At 45.7% G+C, this 22,590-nt stretch overlaps 1 protein-coding gene across 1 annotated transcript; it reads right to left on the reverse strand.

Annotated features, from left to right (window-relative positions):
* TBCB (tubulin folding cofactor B) lies at positions 1 to 11,032 on the reverse strand. The gene is made up of 6 exons (XM_056845954.1): positions 10,841 to 11,032; positions 7,946 to 8,089; positions 7,014 to 7,110; positions 2,677 to 2,868; positions 2,010 to 2,082; positions 1 to 121 (listed from the first exon to the last, which is right to left on the reverse strand). The coding sequence occupies exons 1-6, from the start codon at positions 10,949 to 10,951 to the stop codon at positions 4 to 6; spliced, it is 735 nt and encodes a 244-aa protein (XP_056701932.1). The 5' UTR covers positions 10,952 to 11,032; the 3' UTR covers positions 1 to 3.
* Positions 11,033 to 22,590: the final 11,558 nt, after the last annotated feature.

Genomic DNA, 22,590 nt, shown 5'->3' on the forward strand with positions numbered 1-22,590 from the left:
CCTTCACATCTCATCGTCCAGTCCGTAGTCCTCCTCTGGGAAATCCCCCACTGTGACGTGCTGGGGCTTCACAAAGGCTCCGTATTTCGGCTGGCACTCAAAGTACTGCTTTCCACCGACGCTGTAGGAGGAAGGAGACCAAAAGTCACGCTCGTGTGGGCAGCAATTGGATGCTTATAAGACAATATCTAGGTCACCTTCCCATAAAAGCCAGAGCACCCAAGACGGCTTACAAAAATGAGCTCAACTCAACAGAGTGGCGCACTAAATTCAGTATGAAGCAGCAGCACATGCCTGTGAATTTCAGAGAGCACTGAAGAGGAATCTGACGGGATTCCCAGTGGTATAAGGCCCTCCCCTATGCAGGGAAGTTTTAAAAACTCTATGTCAGATAAAAACATCAGAAGAGCCCTGCTGGATCAGACGAGCAGTCCATCTAGTTCAGCATCTGGACCTACAGAGTGGCCAACCAGTTCCTCTGGAGGTCCAATAACAGGGCACAGCGGCCGAGGCCTTCCTCTGATAAGAACATCAGAAGAGCCCTGCTGGATCAGACCAGCGAGGGTCCACCCATTCCAGCATCCTGTCTCACACAGTAGCCAACCAATTCCTCTGGAGGACCAACAACAGGGCACAGAGGCTGAGGCCTTCCCCTGAGGTTGCCTCATGCATACTTCAACCTGCAAACAAGATTGAAGTCTTATTTTGCATAATTAATTCTACACTCACTATTTTGCATAATTAATTCTGGCTTTGCTGTTCACAGGAAGGGGCAAGAAACTATGTAAGGTCCTAACTCCCCCCCCCAACATTAACCCCTGGAAATGTGGCCCTCTTACACTTCTGTTATGACTGGGGAAGGCACTGGCAAACCACCCCGTAAACATAGTCTGCCTAGTAAATGTCGGGATGTGACGTCACCCCGTGGGTCAGGAATGACCCGATGCTGGCACAGGGGACCTTTACACTTCTGTTACTTCAGCAAACATTGCCTGTAAATAGTCACAGTCCTAAGGGCTAGAAATGTGATTTTATTTTCTTAAAAACTGTCAGGAGCTGAATTCTGCAGCCAATACCACATTCTGCTATTTGGCTGTGCTCCCAAGGCATGCGCAGAAAGGTCTGGACGCACACGGAACACAGAAAGCCATACCGCAAGGCCAGAGAAGCTCTAGCCCTTATCTACTGGGAATACTTCAAAGAACAGAAAGAGTGCACTTCGAGTTAACGCCAGGAAGGCTCAGAGCAAAAAGAGCATTGTGTTTTAATCCTCTGAAGGAGCACAGAGTAAGTCAACAAATGCTGGGTTTGAACTTTTGCCACTTTGCAATCTTTCTACAAACAACCTTCAGAAGACCTCATTCTCACTCGTTATGATCCTGCATTAAGCAGGGGGGTTGGACTAGATGGCCTGTCTGGCCATTCCAACTATGATTCCACGTGCCAGAAGCAATGGGTAGTCATGTCTCAGGACTCCTTAGCAGTGGAAGAGGTCTGTCATAAGCACACAGACCCCAGAGAGGGCTGATCTGACAGCCGCTGCTAGACGGGAGCATGAAGGGGGGATGATTGAAAGAGGAGCCAGGAATTAGTTTCCCAGGTGATCTTCCTCTGCTCTCTGCTGCTGGGAATTTTCTAGTACTAAGATTGCTTGAACCTTGACTGCCCCTTTTTAAGAACAACCTGCTGCTCTGACTGCCATTTAGACTATCTTTTTTCTTCTTCTGCTGTTCTTATACTTGCTGCTGATTTATTGAGGATGAATTTGGTAAAGACCACTCTGCTGCTATTTTATCTCCAGCTCCTTTTACTGCCACTTTAATATATTTACCACCTGATGCTGTTTTAAGACTATTTCTGTTGTTGTATTATTGTCGGGACATTTTACAGCTATTTTCTATTTGTAATGTCATTTTATTTCTTCTTCTAATGCCATTGCAGTTATATTCACTTTAGTTTAATTGTTTTGAGAGAGCTGCTCCGTGTTTTAAATAAAGAAATGTATTTACCTGCCGTCGTGCTTCCCCACAGGTTCGTCGTACTTGATGCCGATCCAGTAGCCAGGCTTGAACTCTGTTACACCTGAGAAGGGTAAAGGGGTTAGGCATAGAGGCAGGGAATTTCACGATCCAGTGTGAAGTATGCTCACTCAAACACAGTCTCGCTCAGTTCTATGGGACTTGCCTCCTAAGACGAATGCTGAGGACTAGAGCCTTATTTTGCCTTTCCGAGGCCCATTTGTTTTGCAAAGGGAGAGAGACAGGCTCACAATCCTTGTTCAAATTCTGATTCTACTGAAATTGCACTTTGAGTCTGCACTCTCTGAAGAGCGTTTCAGAGGGTAGTCGTGTTGGTCTGCAGTAGAACAGCTGGATTCGAGTCCAGCGGCACCTTCGAGACAGACAAGATTATTTGGATGTAAATTTTCATGAGTCAAAGCCCGAAAGTCTCTGACGAAGGGAGCTTTGACTCTCAAAGGCTCCTACCCCAAAAATCTCGTTGGTCTCTAAGGTGCTCCTGGTCTTGAACGTAGCTGTTCTATCTGAACAGAGATGCTCCCAAGGTCAAAGATGGCTAGTTCAAGGAGACATGAATATTTCCCCCACTGTTTTCTACAGACCATTTTTAAGTAATCTCAGCCCCCCCAATGGGTGTGGAGGTCCCAGCTGTACTCACCAGCGTACATCACCATCCCGCGTTTGTTTGGCTGCCCCGCCACCCGCACCTCACACCTCGATCCCACAGGAATAGCTTCTGCCAGGGCCTTCTCTTCCGCCTGCTTCTGCTTCTGCTCTGCTTCCTTCTTCACCATGTCTTCCTCATTGTACTGCCCCAGTTTATTGCGTTTCAAGAAGGAGCGGGCTGAATCTGTGGACCGGAGAGAACACATGAAGCTGCTGGATACTGAATCAGACCCTTGGTCCACCTAGGTCAGTATTGTCTACTCAGACCAGCAGCAGCTCTCCAGGGTGGAGGTCTTTCAATTGACAGAAATCCTAAAACTTGCTAAGGCTCAGGAGAGCCACCTAGAGCATCTGGGACCCTAGATTACATTACAATAAAGGTATTCAGGCCCATCCCATATTGGACCATCCTGGCAGACATAATCCCTTTTTCACAAAGGAAGATCATTAAATCATAGAATCATAGTTGGAAAGGACCACCAGGGTCATCTAGTCCAACCCCCTGCAAAATGCAGGAAATTCCAAACTACCTCCCTGCCACACCCCCAGTGACCCATACATGCCCAGAAGATGGCCAAGGTGTCCTCCCTCTCATGATCTGCCTGTTATAGAATCAGCATTGCTGACAGATGGCCATAAGAACATAAGAAAGGCCCTGCTGGATCAGACCAAGGCCCATCAAGTCCAGCAGTCTGTTCACACAGTGGCCAACCAGGTGCCTCTAGGAAGCCACAAACAAGACGACTGCAGCAGCAGCATCCTGCCTGTGTTCCACCGCACCCAAAATAATAGGCATGCTCCTCTGATACTAGAGAGAATAGGTATGCAGCATGACTAGTATCCATTCTAACTAATAGCCATGAATACCCCTCTCCTCCATGAATATGTCCACTCCCCTCTTAAAGCCCTCCGAGCTGGCAGCCATCATCACATCCTGGGGCAGGGAGTTCCACAATTTAACTAGCCATCTAGCCTCTGCTTAAAAACCTCCAGGGAAGGAGAGCTTACCACCTCCCGAGGAAGCCTGTTCCACTGAGGAACCGCTCTGTTAGAAAATTCTTCCTAATGTCTAGACGGAAACTCTTTTGATTTAATTTCAACCCATTGGTTCTGGTCTGACCTTCTGGGGCAACAGTAAACAACTCGGCACCCTCCTCTATATGACAGCCCTTCAAGTACTTGAAGATGGTTATCACATCACCTCTCAGACTTCTCCTCTTCAGGCTAAACATACCCAGCTCCTTCAACCTTTCCTTATAGGACTTGGTCTCCAGACCCCTCACCATCTTTGTTGCCCTCCCCTAGTCACATTCTACATCTTTCTTAAATTACGGTGCCCAAAACTGAACACAATACTCTAGTTGAGGTCTAACCAGAGCAGAGTAAAGCAATACCATCACTTCACATGATCTGGATACTATACTTCTGTTGATACAGCCCAAGATTGCATTTGCCTTTTTAGCTACCACATCACACTGCTGAATCATGTTCAGTTTTTCATCTACTAAGATTGGTTTAGACCAGAAGAGGTATCTGTCATGGAAATTCAGAGCCATTGCCGGGTTCTTGATGGAGGTGGGATATGGCTCTGATTGCCAAAAACAGCCACCAACATCAGAGATGGGGATTTGTGTGGGATTGGAGAAATCTGCTTGTCAGTTTTAGAAAGGAGGCTGGCTTAGGTCCAACTTCATTTAGCATAAATATCTGCACATTTGGGACTTTCCCTTGTTTTCAGTTTCCAGTCTTCAGTGGAAACTGGTTTCATAGGAAGTTGGTTAAGGATTCCTTCAGCTTCTCCCAATATACCCCTCAGAGAGTGTTATGCTCTGCTGGAATGAACTTTTTAGTTATCCCTGGCCCTAAAACCATCCGGCTGTCCTCAACCAGAGCCAGGGCTTTTTCAGCCCTGGACCCAGCCTGGTGGAACTCTCTGTCCAATGGGCCCACTTCCGCAGGGCCTGTAAGACCGAGATGTTCTGCCAAGCTTATGGTTGAGGACAGTGACTGAATCATATCTAAAGCCTGGCCTCCCTTCCCTTTGCCTTCCCCTCTTAGCTCTTCCTTCCTTCCCTTTTTTCCACTGGGTTTCCCTATTCCCGGGTCCTTCTGTCTCCATCCTTCTGCTCCCCCAGGCTGAGTGACATCGATGGTGGTTATTGGTGCACGGGTACCTTGTTATAACACCCTCCCTAAAGTAGAGTAATTTTAGGTGCCATCTACATAGAACATATTAGGCCTAATGATTTTAAATTGTATTTTAACTTTTGTACTATATTATATACACCTATAAGATGTTAGCTGCCCTGAGCGGGGTACAAATATAATTAATTAATTATTATCATTATTATTTGTTACCACAAGGGACTCTGCACAGGTTCTGAGGATAGTTAACGTGTTTAACTTAGTGCAACTGTATTGCTTTTTATTTGAATATCTCTGTGTTGTGGTGGTGGTGTGCTTTTCCCTGTATTTTGTTTGCCCCTTTTCCGCCCCTTTTGAATCCAACCACCCTTTCCTTTTTGTTTTCTAAAAAGGTTTATTGTAAAAAAAGAGAAATCTTTTTTAAAAAAATTATAAAGACTTTTTTTGGCTTCACTTAGTAGAATCTATTTCTGTGATATTTTATTTAATCTCTTCCCCATGTGCTAGACTGCATGGTTGCCACCAGGTTGGTGATAAGTTATTTTGTTATTGCTCTAGTACTGTGCTAGAAGAGCATCTTCTCAGTGGTTCAATCTAAGGTTCTCAGGCAGAAGAAGAGTTGGTTTTTATACCCCACTTTTCTCTACCTTTAAGGAGTCTCAAAGAGGCTTACAATTGCCTTCTCTTCTTCTCCCACAACAGACACTTTGTGAGGTAGGTGGGGCTGAGAGAGTTCAGAGAACTGTGACTGGCCCAAGGTCACCCAGCAGGCTTCATGTGGACAAGTGGGGAAACAAACCCAGTTCACCAGATTAGAGTCCGCTGCTCTTAACCACTACACCACGCTGGCTCTCAGGAGGTCCTGAGTAATGGTGGCGGGTTGCCAGGGTACCTTCCAGGGAACCCTTGGTCTAAGCAAGGAAAGGCACCATTTTCCACTTCCTATCATAACATTTCCTATCACCTTACCTGATCCTTTCAACTGGAGATGCTGGGGGCTGAACCTGGGACCTTCTGCAGGCCAAGCAGACACTCTACCACTGAGACCCGGCCCCTTGCCTCAGTATGGGGAGACCAGTGAAATCCTCCCCTCCCCAAAGGCCCACGTGTGGCCCACCACTCAGCAATCACACAACGCAGATTGCTTGATCTAAATGGGACAGTATTGACGGCCTTTGTAAATTTTTTCAAAAATGCAATATAAGCACCTGTTTTTAAAAGAAAAAATACATTTGAATTGCTTATTTTTGGAACTCCCTCCCCAGGGAGATTCGTCCATCTCCCTCTATCGGTGTCTTCCACCAGCTAAGGCTGTTACTCTATCCGTAGTTTATTATCTAACGCAGTGGTTTCCAATGTGGGCAGTACCACCCCCTGGGGGACAGTGGGATTATCTAGGGAGGCACTAAGAGGCAAGGGGGCAGCAGATGGACGCTAGAGGTGGGCTCCTTCAACTGTGTTGTTGGATAGGGTAGGGGGTGCTGGGGTTGAGTTTGTGAAATCAAGGGGGTGGTGGCCCGAAAAGTTTGGGAACCACTGATCTAACGGCTGCCTTGAAGATACGCTGAAAGTTTCGACCAAGTTATGCCTAAATGTTCACATGCATACAGGTGCTCTTTTTGCACTGAAACTGGTCTTCTGCCAGCGGATGAAGTCTTTTTTGTTTTGTTTGGCATAACCTCAATTGTGGTTATTGACCCTCCTCCCTTCTTGAGGTTTGTTCATGTGTATTTACTGCATTATTTTATAATTTTAAATGTATTTTTATTTTTTCACATTTTTAATGTTTTTAGGTGTGCTGCCTTGGGGACCTTGATTGGGTGGAAAGGTGGCATAAACATGTTTGAAATAAACGAATACATATCTCAGCAATGTCACTGGCAGAGACCATTTCATATTTGTGAGACGTGGGGATTAGAAGCTTTACCAAAACTGGGAAGATCTGTGCCAGCTCATGAAGCCTGGGCCAAGAAGGAAAAGACCCATTACGAACGAGAAGACCAGCTTCAGACACTTCAGCCAGAACCGAGTCCATAGCCGCAGTGCTGCTGAGCCCTGAGCAAATAAATATGGGCTGGTTTCTCTGCATTTTGAGCACAAGTAACCCAATGTTCGTGGCCAGTGGCCAGAGTTTTTCAGGCCTTCATACGCAGATTCGTTTGGGAGTGTTCCATCCAATCTCACCTGTTCTTTTGTTGTATTCAGTATCGGGTATCTGGAATTTCTCTACCCTCGACACATCTTCGTATTCTCCAAGCTGTGCACCACTCCGGTCGATAACCTGCAGGGCCCAAAGCAGAAAGTTGCCTTGCTTTCCTGGTATTTCTTATGGGGAAGTTGTCAAAGGGACCAGGGCCTAGAAAAGCACACTTTCTGCCCAGCAGTTACGAGCCTCATTAGAGGCCCTGCTCCACCTCCCTCTTCCTTTCAGCACCAGGTGAAAACAGAATTTCCAAGGCATTTGGCTGGCTGCTTATTCTTCTTCCTTTGCACTCTCCTGTAAGAGACCGCTGGCTCCCCTGGGATGAGCAGCAGCTGCAGGCAGTGGATTTTAGGGGGGGCGTAACCACCAGCTCCACCACTGCTTCGACCTTGTCCCACTCAATGCTTCTCTGCTTCTAGTCCCCCAGGGTGGCAAACCACACGTACCCAACAGGGCTTAAAAGAATAATAATATGGATTACATTTACATAAAGAATGCAGTAACACACATTTATTGGAACAGTAAACCCCACCTAGAAAAGCAATTTGAAATCAAAACATCACATTTTTATTGATATTTTATGGAATGCCATACAGAGCAACATTGGCGGCAGAGGGCAGATCTCGTCCCCCAAGCCCCTTATAACCCAGATTTCAACAGCAAAGCTACAAGCAGCACATCCATCCAGAGTCACTGAGGCTGCTTATTAATCATCCCACTTTTGGGCCTCAGAGCAGCTAACAATTTCGAAAAACTCAACATCAACGAGTTCCTATAGATCTGGCACCTCGACCCACAGCAACCCTGCAGCTCAGTCCCTAAGACTGGCCATTGCCCCAAAGGAATTCTTGGGTACCAGGAGAGCCTCGCCCAGCTTCCCGTCGCTCCAGAAAAGGAGCTGTGCAACACTCACGTGGATTCTGCACCCGTCATCAATGGGATAAGAACCCAGCAAGGCCTCATCGCTGTCTAGCTTCATCACAAACTTGTCATCTGGCGTGTAGAGCTCCAGGTCCATACATGATGCAGGGCTTCCCACCACCAGCTCCAGTTTACACTGTGGACAGACAGGCCGCCAAAATTTAAGAGAACAGTCAAGAGCTGTGCAAACCATCTCTCCTCTCTAGCCTCACTCAACAGGAACCAGAGATATAATTCAGAACTAAACTACCACTGGGCATGTCTGAGCCCCACAGTGGAAGGAGCACATCTGACAGCCAAGGGCCAGTGCCTCAGCATGACCAGGCAGCAGCTGTCAAACTGTGCGCCAGGACCCAGAAGTGGGTTCTGAGGTCAGGAGAGAGAAGATGGTAGCTTGAGAGGGGGACTTGCAGCCATCCCATCCCCATCTATAAAATTTCCCCCTAGTTCCTTTCTGCTGGGGGGAAAAAACAATGGAGCTGGTAGGAAACATCAGGACAGTATTTGGCACAAAGCCAGGTGTTGCAACTAGGGAGGGGGGCGCAGAGAGAGAGAGAGAGAGACAGACGGCTGGCTGGCTTATGCAGCTGGCCACTGGCCATCAACTGCCAAGCCACAATTAATCCTGGCTTGGATGCACAGCACACAAAAAGATTTTCCATTTGCAGGGGACTGCAGCTCAAAATGGGGGTCAGCAACGCTCCGCCACGCACTGGGGAAAGATGCACATACCAAAATGAGCAAGAAACCAGGGAGACACACCCACACACCCTCCAAGGGGACGGATGTACAGAGAAGCGAGTCTGTAATTTGGAACAAGCACAAGATCAGCTAGAGATGGAGGGCTGGCAGAAATCCACCGCTTTCTACACAGAAGAACGAAAAGCAAGTCCAGCAATGCCATCTGCAGAGACACTCAGTGAGTGTAACAAACCTGCATAGCTGCCAGCATGCAGTTCTCCATCCAGCTGTTCCACAAAAAATTCAAGCTGTGCCCTTTGGGGAGCGCCTTTTCTTTGGTGCCGAACTGACAACATGGAAATTGACCTGCACAGGTATGTCTCACAAAAGGGGCCGTAAGTCTGTCTTTCTCCACCCTTAGGTGCAGCTCAGAGAAAAGGAGCTGCGCCTGGGACCCAATCCTGCGGCAGTCCAGCTCCCACCATAAATCACTCTGATGGGGCCAGGGGTCCATCAACATGTGACCGGCTTATGATGACATTCCGCTCCATCACATGGTCCAGATCCCTGCCAGCATCCATGGAGGCTGCTGATGAAGCACCATGCTACACACAGTGGGGCAGAACAACATGGCAAACAAGCACAAAACCCAAGCGGGTTTGGACTCACAAGTGCGCCAGTGTGCATGACTGAAATCCAGGCCCCACATAGACAAGAGACTTAGCAACAGTCATATTCCTTGGAAGGGACCTTCATATGACTGTAGCCAAGGCAGAGACTATGCCACCCAGTAACAGTGCATTTTCAAATAAACCAAGCGAGCTTCTAGTCCTCATGGCTAAGAAAGCAGAAGCCCGAAGTCAGCAATGCATCATGAAGTCTGAGAATGGAGAGGATGCAGCGCTCTGAGTAACGCTTGCTGTCTAGAGATGTCTCTGGCTGGCAGTTTGGATTGGAGTGGTGAGCAGCCGGCACCCGCAAGCAGTGGGTCGATCTGATTTCTCTCGCTTAATATGATGCGGAGGAATTGCAGCTGAAAGGGCGGTGAAGCATTAGTGTGGGATAGGAGGAGAACCTACAACTAGCAGAGTTGGGCTTCTCCTTTTTCCTTTTGGGTGCGGTCCTATCAGGTTGCCAGATTTTGCCAGCCTGGCATAATGGGGTCCCCCTGAGGAGGGGGTTGAGAAAGGGGGCAGTGCTCCAGTTTCATTGGGGAGGTGTAAACCATGCCAGCCTGGTCCAATGTTTCCTCCTTATGCTTTGGAGTGGGGAGGAGGACAATCTTCCTGCCGTATTTTGCTGCACCAGCGTGGTGCAATGGACAGGGTGGGGGGGCTGGGGCCCTGGGTTCGAATCCCTACTTCTACCATATAAGCTCAATGGGTGGCCTTGGGCCCCTCCCAAACTCTCAGCCTGGCCTACCTCACAGGGGTGACAGAAGCGGAGATGTTCTTTAGCCACTTTGAATCCCAACAGATAAATCCTACCTTTACACTCACACACACCCGTTGGGATTCAAAGCGGCTAAATAACATCTTAGGTTTTTTTCCAGGGAGATATATATATATACACACTAGATAGATAGATAGATAGATAGATAGATAGATAGATAGATAGATAGATAGATAGATGATAGATAGATAGATGATAGATAGATAGATGATAGATAGATAGATGATAGATAGATAGATGATAGATAGATAGATGATAGATAGATGATAGATGATAGATAGATAATGATAGATAATGATAGATAGATGAGATAGATGAGATAGATGATAGATAGATGATAGATAGATAATGATAGATAGATGAGATAGATAGATGAGATAGATAGATGAGATAGATAGATGAGATAGATAGATGAGATAGATAGATGAGATAGATAGATGAGATAGATAGATGAGATAGATAGATGAGATAGATAGATGAGATAGATAGATGAGATAGATAGATGAGATAGATAGATGAGATCGATGATAGATCGATGATAGATCGATGATAGATCGATAGATGTGTGTAGATCAATCTACACACACACATATATATGATGGAGGGACTTCTGTTCTAGCCCTAAAACGGCGAACTTGAGGGGATGTGTGAAGAAAGATAAATAGACCTTTCAGGGTGGGGGTGGGGGTCCCCAGTTTTTTGGAAGGGCCTCACGTGGGGCCTACGCCCCCTCCCCCCATTTTCATCCGGGTACCTTGAACTCGGCGATGGTGAGGCCGCGGGCGTAATGCTTCAAGGCCCGGAAGGAGTTGAGGCTGCTGCTGATGGACACCGAGACCACCGCGGGGGTCCCCGTCACGCTCATCGCGGCCGTTCCGCGGACGACCCGACCCCGCCGCCTCGCCTCAGGATGCTCCTCGCCGGCCGCTCCCCCGCCCAGCCAATCCGCCGCCGGCTTCTCCCCGCCGCCAGCCAATCGCGCGGCGGCTCGGCCCGGCCTCGCCCCTCCGTTTCCTTTCCGACCAATTGCGTTCCAAAGCACAAAAAACAACACTCCCTCGTCTGTGCGTCTCCCCCGCCCCTCCTTGAAGCCGTCTCGGGACGCTGGCCAATAGTGAGCGGTCACAGGTCGAGAGTCAGGGCGTTGACCCAATAGGAAAGCGTGATGTAGCTGAAGCGCCAGGGTTGACGTCTCGGACAAGTGAGGGCAAGAGTCGTGGCGGAAGGGCGTGCGTGCATGCCAATCGGTGGCGCAGGATGATTTCCGGGCGACCGTGAATCTCTCTGAGCGATGCTTTCTCGGGCACCGGTGTGTCAATGTCCTCCAGCGAAGGCTGCTGGTAAAATACCCAGAGAGGCACTGCTTGTCTTGCATGCTTTTCTGTTTTGGAGAGTGACCTTTACCAGGAAGCACCTTGCAAACGTGCCCAAAGAATAGGGTCTATTGTCGAAGGCTTTCACGGTCAGAGTTCATTGGTTCTTGTAGGTTATCCGGGCTGTGTAACCGTGGTCTTGGAATTTTCTTTCCTGACGTTTCGCCAGCAACTGTGGCAGGCATCTTCAGAGTAGTAACACTGAAGGACAGTGTCTCTCAGTGTCAAGGGTGTAGAAAGAGTAATATATAGTCAGAAAGGGGGTGGGTTTGAGCTGAGTATTCCAAGACACTGAAAGACTGGACAATTCTACCAACTATTTTGTCAGATTGCACAGAGAAGCCATTGAAATTCACAAACATCAGCACAACTTTAACAGAAAAGAGGAGAGTTTAAGAATGAATAAGGCTTGGCTTCCTGCCCTGAAAAACCTGCAGACAAAGACAACATTCAACAATAGCCATACAGATTAGTTTTGGATTACACACATTAACAGATCACTTCAGGATACAATGGTTCCATATTAACATACCATACCCTCATTAGCACATTATCTTGATACTTACAGGACAATACTTTTGCAGGACAATACTCAGCTCAAACCCACCCCCTTTCTGACTATATATTACTCTTTCTACACCCTTGACACTGAGAGACACTGTCCTTCAGTGTTACTACTCTGAAGATGCCTGCCACAGTTGCTGGCGAAACGTCAGGAAAGAAAATTCCAAGACCACGGTTACACAGCCCGGATAACCTACAAGAACCAATAGGGTCTATTATTATTTTATTTACACATTATTATTTTATTTACACATTATTATTTTATTTATTATTTATTTATATCCCGCCTTTCCTCGTGGTTCGAGGCAGCTTACGATATTGGTTGAAGACCTGTATCTCTGCAAGCTGCTGTCCTGGGCCCGCAGCCCTGTCTGCTTTCCAGAGTCCGCTATTTCAGTTCTCACAAATGTCTGAAGCTGTCTTACTGCATTGGTCATCTCGCTCAGTTGAGTTCCTTTTTATTGCAGGAGGCCAATGACTGTTACAAAGAATTGGCAATAAAAAATAAAATACTATAAAACTGGATTAAGGCACTATAAAAGTGGCAATTTTAAAACAGTTTAAAACTTGTTCCATTAAAGAGAGAGAGGCTCCCATATATATCTGTCCAATGGCTAATACAGAATAGGTCTAACTGACCTGAGCAGACACTAGGGTAGGCCAGATTTTTTCGCAGCTAAAGCAAAAAGGGCAACCTTGTAAGAAGCCTCTGATTCCACATCTGCAAGGAGAAATAAAATTTTCTCCATTACAGTACTTAGGCCTGCATTGGCCAAGATGGTGTCTGAAGATTTTTGCCTTGGGACTGAATAAAGTAGACAGACAAACAAATAGTGACTTACTGAGACATATTGATTTGGGAGGGGGCGAACTGGCTGAGGAGCCGGCGTGATCCCTGCACTGGGTAAGTGCCACTTGCACCTGCTAAACTGGCACTAACACCAGTGCCGGGGCACATTGTGCTGGCTCTGGGGGGCGGCGCAGCAGCACGAAGCTTGGGGGCTAGCGCAGCCTCTCCGGCAGCATTTCCCAGGTGCAAGTGCTCACACTGGCACTGAAAGGGGCATTCCCAGGGTCTTCTCGGGGGCAAGGCTGACTTTAGTCAGCTCCCAAAGTGCTTTCGCCCCAGGAACGCCCCCTTTTGCCAGAGCGAACTTGTACCAGCAAAAATCCAGGCCTAGCTTCATGGAGGAGTTTCACGGGTTTTTTCCAAAGAGAGCATTTTAGCTTGTTTTTTCAGGCTTGCATGCCTCTCTGTAGGTGGCACAGCTGCACCCTCTGTGGGCCCGGCCCAACTACCCCCAACTCAGGATTGCACTGACAGGTTTTCAGGTTCTAAACCTCCGCATATACAGAGGCGCTGAGCAACTGGTATTTGGGTGTAACGACCTTCAAGCATGGCTGTTTGTATTGTTTGAAAGTAGATGGATGTAAGAGCTAAGCGTAGTTTTAAAAAGGAGATCTTGGACAGGTAATGTGCCCTGGAATGTTCCAGTTTAATTAGTTGTGCATGTATATCTGAGCCCTATAGTCAAAGTTGGCCTGAGAAGCCACCCAGACTTCTGGCAGATTATATATTTGGAGGATTTTATTATAATTGGATAGTCATAAGTGGTCTTTTTGGCTTATAGTAAGGCAAATGCTTGAAAGATGGCTTGCTGGGGCTCTCTTCAATTTATGCCAGTAATTAAATAGGGCTTTGTGCACACATGCCTGGAGAGATGGAAGGCCCAATTCAGCTCTCAGCAGAGCAGCTGGGGTGTTTTGCTAGTATCTTTTTCAATAAAAGATTTTGGATTATCTCCAGGTTTGCAGTTAGAGCGTTGTTCCATCCACAAAACCTCCACACCATAGAGGAGTTGGGCGATTACCTTGCTCTGGAAGAGCTTTACAGCAGGTTCTATCAGGAAACCCCTTTGGTATGGTAAAATTTAAGAATAGCCCCCAGTGTCCAGAGGGTTGTTGGTTTTATGATTCTAGATGTGCCTTCCAAGAAAAGGGTGACACTAAAAATGATTCCCAGATATTTAAAAGATCATCGTTGTTCTACTGGGGAACCGTCTATTGACCATCAGGAAATGCACTGCTGTTTTCCAAAGACCATCACCTTAGTCTTTGAATCATTAATTTTTAGTAGCTGTTCTTTACAAAAGTCACTGAGCCTGGACAGCAATCATTTAAACCAATGTGAGTTAAGGACAACAAAACCATGTTGACGGCGTATAGAACTGGTATCTTCTGTGGACCAAGGCAGGGGTGGGGGAGAAGGAAGGCCAGAACCTGAAAGCCTTTTGGGGATATCATTGATGTAAAGGCTGAAAAGAAGGGGGGGCAAGAACAATGTTTCACACCTCCAGCTACAGAGATGCTGTCTTTCAGGGATCCTGAAATACCTACTCTAATTTTGGATGATGTGTGTTGCTATGGAGTTCCCTTATCAGGTGCAGGAGGTGTTTGTCAATATTTGTGCTCACCAGTTTAGGCTAGAGCAACAAATCTTGATGAACGATTCTGATCTTGCCAAACAATATGAAGATATAATAAAATACTGGTCTTCTAGCTCAATATGGTCAAATCTGCCCGGCTAGGGTTGCTAGCCCCCAGGTGGAGGTTTTGTGGGAGGCCATTCTGTGCCTGAGAGTTAGAAGAAAGACTGATGTTCAGACTCAGGGTAAGACAGCTTCAGATGTTCGGGAGGACTGAAATAGCGGTGTCTGGAAAGGGGCAGACAGTATGCCCAGGGCAGCAGCTGTGGAGATACTGGTCTCCAATCAATATTGTAAGTAGTTTTGTGTCAAAAATGGGGGTTTCCAGTACACCACATCCTTGCAAGGATTATTTGATTCCCATCCCCAAACCTGGGGACCCTGGAATAAATCGCCTTCTGATACATTGAGCCAAAACTGGGTTTGGACTCTCACGCATGCAGTAAAACACGCCAATAAAAGCAACAGGCTTTATTAAAAAGATTTAAGGAAAGGTTCAGGCTTAAGCACAAGACAAAGGACAAGCAAGTACAATAAAATAACAAAATCTAGCTTCCTAACATATACATACATATGTGAAGGCAAGCAAATTATGTCTTCAAATCACCATAAGTAACAAAGCTGCAGGTAGGAGATGCAGCAAGATGGTGTTATTGGGCCACGCTTGGAAAAACTTGTGCTAGGAAGGTGTAGGCTAACTTTATAGGAAACTGGAGTGGTGACTAGTATAAGCCAATCAAGACCGTGATCCAAAAGATGATTCTGAAGGACAGCAAGATTTCCCCCCTCCCATCTGGTATCACTGAGTACAGTTAAGTAAGATTGCTTAGAAATGCAAAGGTTCGATCTCAAGCTTCTCATGTTATCTTGGGAACATCGGAAGAATTTGTAAGTGATATGGGACTCTCCCATGTTATTCTTTAACCCTTGAATGACACATCAGGAAACAGGCTATCACTTTAAATTTATTACAAGGCCAAACGCTGATGTCTAAACTGACAGACTGATACAGAGGTGGCCATCTCTCTTGACATTTTGAACCACAAGGAAAGGTGGGATATATGTGGGGATGTACTAAAAGGAAGGACAGCACTGGAAACAATGAAAGAGATGTGAAGGCCCATTGGAGATGATTGAGCCAGGAATTCCAGTTGACTTGCGTGGGCTCCATTTAAATACATTGTGTGTGTGTAAAGTACTGTCAAGTACTGTCAAGTCGCAGCCGACTTATGGCGACCCCTTTTGGGGTTTTCATGGCAAGAGACTAACAGAGGTGGTTTGCCACTACTCAGAGGCAGGCAATGTCAAACCAACTCTGTCTGACTCTTCCCTGACCTGGATGGCCCAGGCTAGCCCAATCTCTTCAGATCTCAGAGGCTAAGATGGTCAGTGCTGGTTAGTACTGGGATTGGAGTCCACCAACGACATCCAAGGTTCCTACATAGAGACAGGCAATGGCAAACAACCTGTGTTCATCTCATGTCTTGAAAACCCTACAAAGTCTTTGTAAATCGGCTTTGATTGGACAGTACTGACCACCCACCACCACCCAGTGGTTGCTGAGGTCCAAGCACTTCAGAAGGGCCTTTATGGCCCCAAGACATGCCACCACCAATGCTTCTGAGATCAATGCTGGCTTGCCTGTGTGTGTGTGTGCAAGTAGCCATTGCCAAGAGCAGCCACTCCTACCACTGCCTCGTTTGCCAGTCTCCCTGTACCAGACCTAACTGATGCCTGCATGGAGTGGGAAGGCAAGAAAGCTCATGAACACATGAAGCTGCTTTCTACTGAATCAGGCCATTGGTCCATCAAGGTCAGAATTGTCTACTCAGACTGGCAGCAGCTCTCCCGGGTCTCATCACATTACATCACCTATTACACAGTCCTTTCAACTGTAGATGCCGGGAATTGAACCTTGGAACTTTCTGTAGGCCAAGCAAAAGCTCTACCACTGAGACACAGCCCCTTTCTGCAGCTGTTTACTCTGGTTCACCTACCAGCTCTCGCATGGGAGGTTTTGCCTTGGATTTGCCGCTCTCTAGATGCACATTTTCCCCATCCAAATCCTCAAAACTCTGCATGGGGGCTCATTTTTTAGTTTTGAGAGCTCAGATGAGGAAAATGATGATCTAGAGAGTGGCAGCTTGCTGGGGGTAAAGGGAAGATGACTGGGGAAGGCATTGGCAAACCACCCCGTAAACAAAGTCTGCCTTGGAAACGTCGGGATGTGACGTCACCCCATGGGTCAGGAATGACCCGGTGCTTGCACAGGGGGCCTTTACCTTTTAGAGAGTGGCAAATCCAAGGCAAAACCTCCCATGCATAAATAGCCCAAGCGAGTGGATGGCAGGGAGGAAGAATGGAAGGGAGGGGTAGCATTAGATAAGTGTGTCCATGACTGGAGGGGTCACTGGGTCACTTTGCTAAGGTCCTCTCAAAATCCGGAGCTGACCATGATTAGGGGCTTATGGGGAAGAGACCAAAATTTGCTGCTTCTAAATTGTGCCCTGAATTTGTGACTGGGGGCAGGGCCTGCATGCCCTGGCAATCCACAGAAGATAAATAACAAACAAAACAACATGTGTTCTGTATTCTGTTCATGACCCTCCCTTGTCAGTTTGTTTGCTGGATGCTTTTGCCAACTCAAACACAGGTGCAATTCAAAGGCAATGAGGTATCATTATCTTACCTGCAGCAAAGCAGATTGATACCGGCTAGTAGGGGCCTCAACCACACCCAGTATCTGGTGTTCTGCAATTCATACAAATTGGCTGCTACCAACATCAAATGAAATCATGATACTAAATACTGCAGAGCCTAGAGCCCCATTCAAGGAACAGTTTGTTCTTTGCATGGGAGAAAATGCTAGCACACAAGGCGAGACAAGTATAAACCTTGCTTTGAAAAAGGTCACAGTTCTACACACAGTTCCCCAGTGCTATCATCTGTATGACGTATACTCACAATTTTGAAATGGGGATCAGAATTGTGAAGACAGAGATGCTGGAGTACGAGGAAGAGAAGGTAGAGATTAAGGAAGAGGAGGGTTCCTTCCACACTACCCATTTTCACAGTTAGTTCACTATGGGGATTACCGCACTTGTATTCCCAGCGATGTATTAAGGGTTTGAAAATGTTATAAAAAATACTGTTCGCACTTTCTATGTATTCCCACAAATGTATTAAGAGTTTGAAAACGTTATAAAAAATACTATTCACACTTTGTTTGGCCCCTTTAGCTGTGAAGACGTCTTCTAACCATTTATAAGCCATTGTATCCAAAAACCCTTTTAAAGCGATGGGGGTCACTGCACTTTGTATTCCCAGGGATGTATTAAGAGTTTGAAAATAATGTAAAAAACATCACTTTAAAAGGGTTTTTGGATACTACGGCTTATAAATGATTGGAAGACGTCTTCACAGCTAAAGGGGCCAAACAAAGTGCGAACAGTATTTTTTATAACGTTTTCAAACTCTTAATACATGAAGTTGGTTTTTACTGGTCAAATAGGTTAACAGAGCGTAAAGAAAAGGTGACAGCAATGGAGCTTGCTGGCTTGCACTTGGTAATATAAAAGCCTGAAAAAAGCAAGAGATTACAAAACACAAACAGCACTGTGGTTCCCACAGCTTCAAAAGAGTTGAGGTATGCATAACAGTCCTTGAGAGCTGGTCAGTGGGAAAACGAAACCAACTGAGAGACAGGCCTGACAAAGCACTACAACCAATTACAAAGCAGCATGTCAAGGGGCAGGGATTCAAATGCTCCCCGCTTCCTCAGGGTTACTCCTGAGCGGAAGAAATGATTTTAAAAATGAAGCTTGGGTTTCTCCCTCCCCCATTCTTTTTAGAGAGCTCTGTTTTGTTTTTAAAAAGCTTTTTAACACGGCACTTGGGTTTCCTTGGGAGGGAGGACTTTTCTTTCACAGTAAGCACTACAGCCAATTACAAAGCAGCGTTTCAGGGGGCAGGGACTCAAATGCTTCTTGTTTTGAGGGGGACTCAAATGCTTCTTGTTATTCCAGGAAAGTGTGGGTCCAGCGAGCAACCAAACCTCAGGTAAAACTCCCACGCATAAACGACCTATGTCTGTAGTCACCTAACCGAGTGACGGCTTTGCTCTTGGTGGAGGGATCCCATGGAACTATTCCGCGATTTCCCTGGCACAAGGGGCTTTCCCCTGATTTGAGATGGTGTTCAAAGAAAAGTTATGTCAGTCGTGGAATGGATTGGTGGGATCTGACCCAATAAGCCCATTTAGTTGATGGGCAACTTCACTTGCATCAGGTGTGCATTCTCTGAGTGGCATCTTGGTTTCTGCCCACTTTCAACCCATGTCTCACCACTTGGTTAAAAGGATACATAGGGAGAGTCTGCGGTGGCAGCTAAAAAAGAAACCTGCAGGGATTCTGTGCTGGCCCTTGTGACTCATGCCCAGAAGCCATTTAATTTACAGGGAAAGTTCCAGGTGAGTTGCTGTACCACAGGGCCTCTGGCAATTAGGAGCAAGCCCAGCCAAGCCCCAGGATTTCTGCCAGAGAAGCAAGGGTTACTCAACCCAGACTTTATTTATTTATATGTTAGACTTCTTTGCCACTAATTCCTGACTAGATCAGGCTCTGAGTGACTCTCAACAACATATACAATAAAAATACTGTATAATAAATGCAATTAAAATTAATTTACACCAATTAAAACACACATCGTTAGACTAACTAGTCTTCCCCCTAAGTCTGGTCCCAATCCAATCCCCTCCCCCCAATAATGTGGTTCCCCCTATCTCCTTAAAAAAAAAAAAAAAACCAGACGATCCTGAAGAGCAGGTTTTCCATAGTGCATGTGGTTTTGGTCCTTAGCCAAAGATTATTAGGGTTTAATTCTTAAAATCTAGTACCACCTGTTAAGTACTCAATCTACCATCAAAGCCCTCTGTCAGCCCGAACACAAATTTAAGTCATAAAACAGCACCCCAGTCAAGACAAATTATCTACATAAGTAAAATTTACAATACAAAGATCTCAGACATAGATCCTCAGTATACCTTCCACAACTTCCTAGTACCTGAGGGCTGTCAGACAGCTCCTTCATTATCAGTTAGGTTTGATTCTTCCTTGTTGCTTTGTGGTTGGCCCTGGGGAGAAATCTGGGGTTTTATCCTCAGGGTGAGGGGAGTAGCGGTAGGGTTGCTAAGGTCCCTCTTCGTCACCAGCGGGAGGTTTTTGGGATGGAGCCTGAGGAGGGGAGGGTTTGGGGAGGGGAGGGACTTCAATGCCATAGAGTCCAATTGCCAACTTGGCCATTTTCTCCAGGTGAACTGAGGATATTGTTATTCCAGAAGGAAGTGTGTTGGCTACCTTTGAAGTCAACGCTTTATATACCTGCATACCATTAGCAGATGCACATGTAATTATTGAAGGTTTGTTGAACACTAGAACTTTTCCAACCCCACCAACACACTTTTTGATGGATCTTTTGGATATTGTTTTAGACTATAATTTTTTTCGGTTTGAAGAACAAGTATATTTACAAATAAAGGGAGTATCAATGGGGTCCACTTGTGCCCCATCAATTGGGAATATATACATGATTTGGTTTGAAAATAATTACATTTTTTCTGGAAATCCATTTGGCATACATATTCGTTATTCCAAACTGTTTATAGATGATTATTTTTTTATTTGAGGACTTAACAATATATCATGATTTTTTTAAATTGGTTGAATACTAGGAATGAACACATAAAATTTACTAGACAGGTACATCATGCTCAGATTGCATACTTGGATGTATTAGTATGGGTCAGGAAGAATCGTACTTTGGGAGTACAGCCCTTTAAGAAGGGCATGGACAGGAACACTCTTCTCCATTTCAGTTCTTTCCATCCAACACATCTAAAGAATAACTTGCCCTACGGGCAATTTTTGCGATTAAAAAGGAACTCCTCAACAGTTTAGGATTTTGAACAGACAGCATTATCTCTATCGAAGGCACTTAGATCACGGGGCTTTCCTAGTCTGGTGATAGAAAAAGCAAAGAACAGAGCCGACAGGCAGGGTAGGATGACCTTATTTACTGGTAGGGCAAGGACAGACCAGAATTTTTTAACTGCATAATTGCAGTACACCCATCTTGCTATGGACATTAGAAGAATTATTTCAAAGCATTGGCACTTGGTGAGAAACATACCCAGGTGCAGTCATCCATCTAGGCTGGAGTTCAGGAAAACGAAATCCTTGAGGGATAATTTGGTACACCAGATAGGGCTCGGGTTAAACTATCAAATTGTTGGGTCGTTTCAAATGCAGTGGTTGCCAAGCATGTCCCTTAGCACTACCGGTGAAGGAGTTCAAGTGCCTGAATACAGGTTTTCATTTCAAATTGGATTTATTCAGCAACTGCCAGTCAAGAAATGTAATTTACATAATATGGTGCTCGTGCAATCTCTTGTATGTGGGTAAAACGTCTTGCCCTTTGTAATATCAGGAGAGCACCAGTCAAGGATAAGAAATGGAGTCTTAGAAGCAACTTTAAGTCAAACACTATAGAGACTTGAGGCATTTGGATTTGGACATACAATTTTTTGCAGTATGGCAATACCATCCTAAGCCATATGCGAGACAGGATGTAGACAAGATTTTGGAACAACAGGAGGCCAGATTTATTTTTTTGTTTAAACACCTCGCTAGACTTGACATGCTTTTTGTAGTGTAACTTTAAGGAGGTTTGCAAGCTCTAAGTAAAACACCTGAAGGTGGTTAGTAACCATATATCACCTCTTTCCATTTGGGTAACTGTAATGATTCTGACATTGCCAACACAAGGAAGGCTGCTAGATAGCATCTCCATTTTAATGGTATGTATTTGTGTACGAGGAGGGAATAACCACGCAGTGATGTTAAGATTGTATATGGATTACTGCATTCTTTATGGTGTATTAATAGATTGTGGCATTAAGTGCCACTGAAGATTCAGCTAAGAATACCCATGGAGGATTGAGAAGCACTGCAACTGGTCAATTTTGAGATAACAGCACAGACTTACATGCGACTGAAGAATGGATCATGAAATGGAAAATACCGGATTCCCGTCTCGCAGTTTGAATTGGTGCTGAAATTATTCATTTATTCTGCTGGTGCATTATTGGCGTTCACTGTAAGGTGTTGAGGATAATTTCATGATTTTGAGGACTGGTTATTCCTTGGAGGATTGGGTTATATTATTGTACAAATTGTTATAGTGGTTGTGTATATATGTTTAGGTTTTTCATTTCTGTAGCAGGTTCTCATTGTAATAGTAACTGGTGTTAGCGTAGAAAGTACGATTTAAAATTGCTACTATTCAACTTTGATTGGCCATAGTGCTGTTTTTTGTATCTATCTAAGATCAGCACGAGTTTTGATTTTTCTAACCTACAGGTGATGGCTGGAGGTCTCCCAGTATTACAGTTGATCTCCAGGCGACAGAGATCAGCGGATAGCAGTAGTGAAAAGGGCAAAAATCCAGAGTGTGACTGACCCAACTTCTATGGAAGAGTAGAGCGGAGGGAGGGCTGTTGGAAATTCTGTTGTAACTAATTCACATGTGAGACTAACGCACCAGAATCCTGATTTACAACAGTTCTCGCTTTCTCTGTTAACTACTCCCCACTGCATGACTTTTTGTGATCTTGGTTATAAAAAATCTGTGTAGAAGTTTCTGTTGGAATAAATGATGTTAGTCTTTAGCATGTTACTGAACTCCAGACATTAAAGAGACATTAATGGCCACCAGACACAATGGTCACCAGACACACAGAGGCACGGTTGCCAACCTCCAGGTGGTGGCTTGAGATCTCCTACTATTACAACTGATCTCCAGGCAAAAAAGATCATTTCTCCTGGAGACAATGGCCACTTTGGAAGGTGAATAATGCTGCTGCAGTCAAAAGAACAAAAGAAAGGCCCTGCTGGATCAGACCAAGGTCCATCAAGTCCAGCAGTCTGTTCACACACTGGCCAACCAGGGGCCTCTAGGAAGCCCCCAAACAAGACGACTGCAGCAACACCATCCTGCCTGTGTTCCACAGCACCCAATATAATAGA

This window comes from Euleptes europaea, chromosome 3 (genome assembly GCF_029931775.1).
Source record: "Euleptes europaea isolate rEulEur1 chromosome 3, rEulEur1.hap1, whole genome shotgun sequence".
Classification (NCBI taxonomy): Eukaryota; Metazoa; Chordata; class Lepidosauria; order Squamata; family Sphaerodactylidae; genus Euleptes; species Euleptes europaea.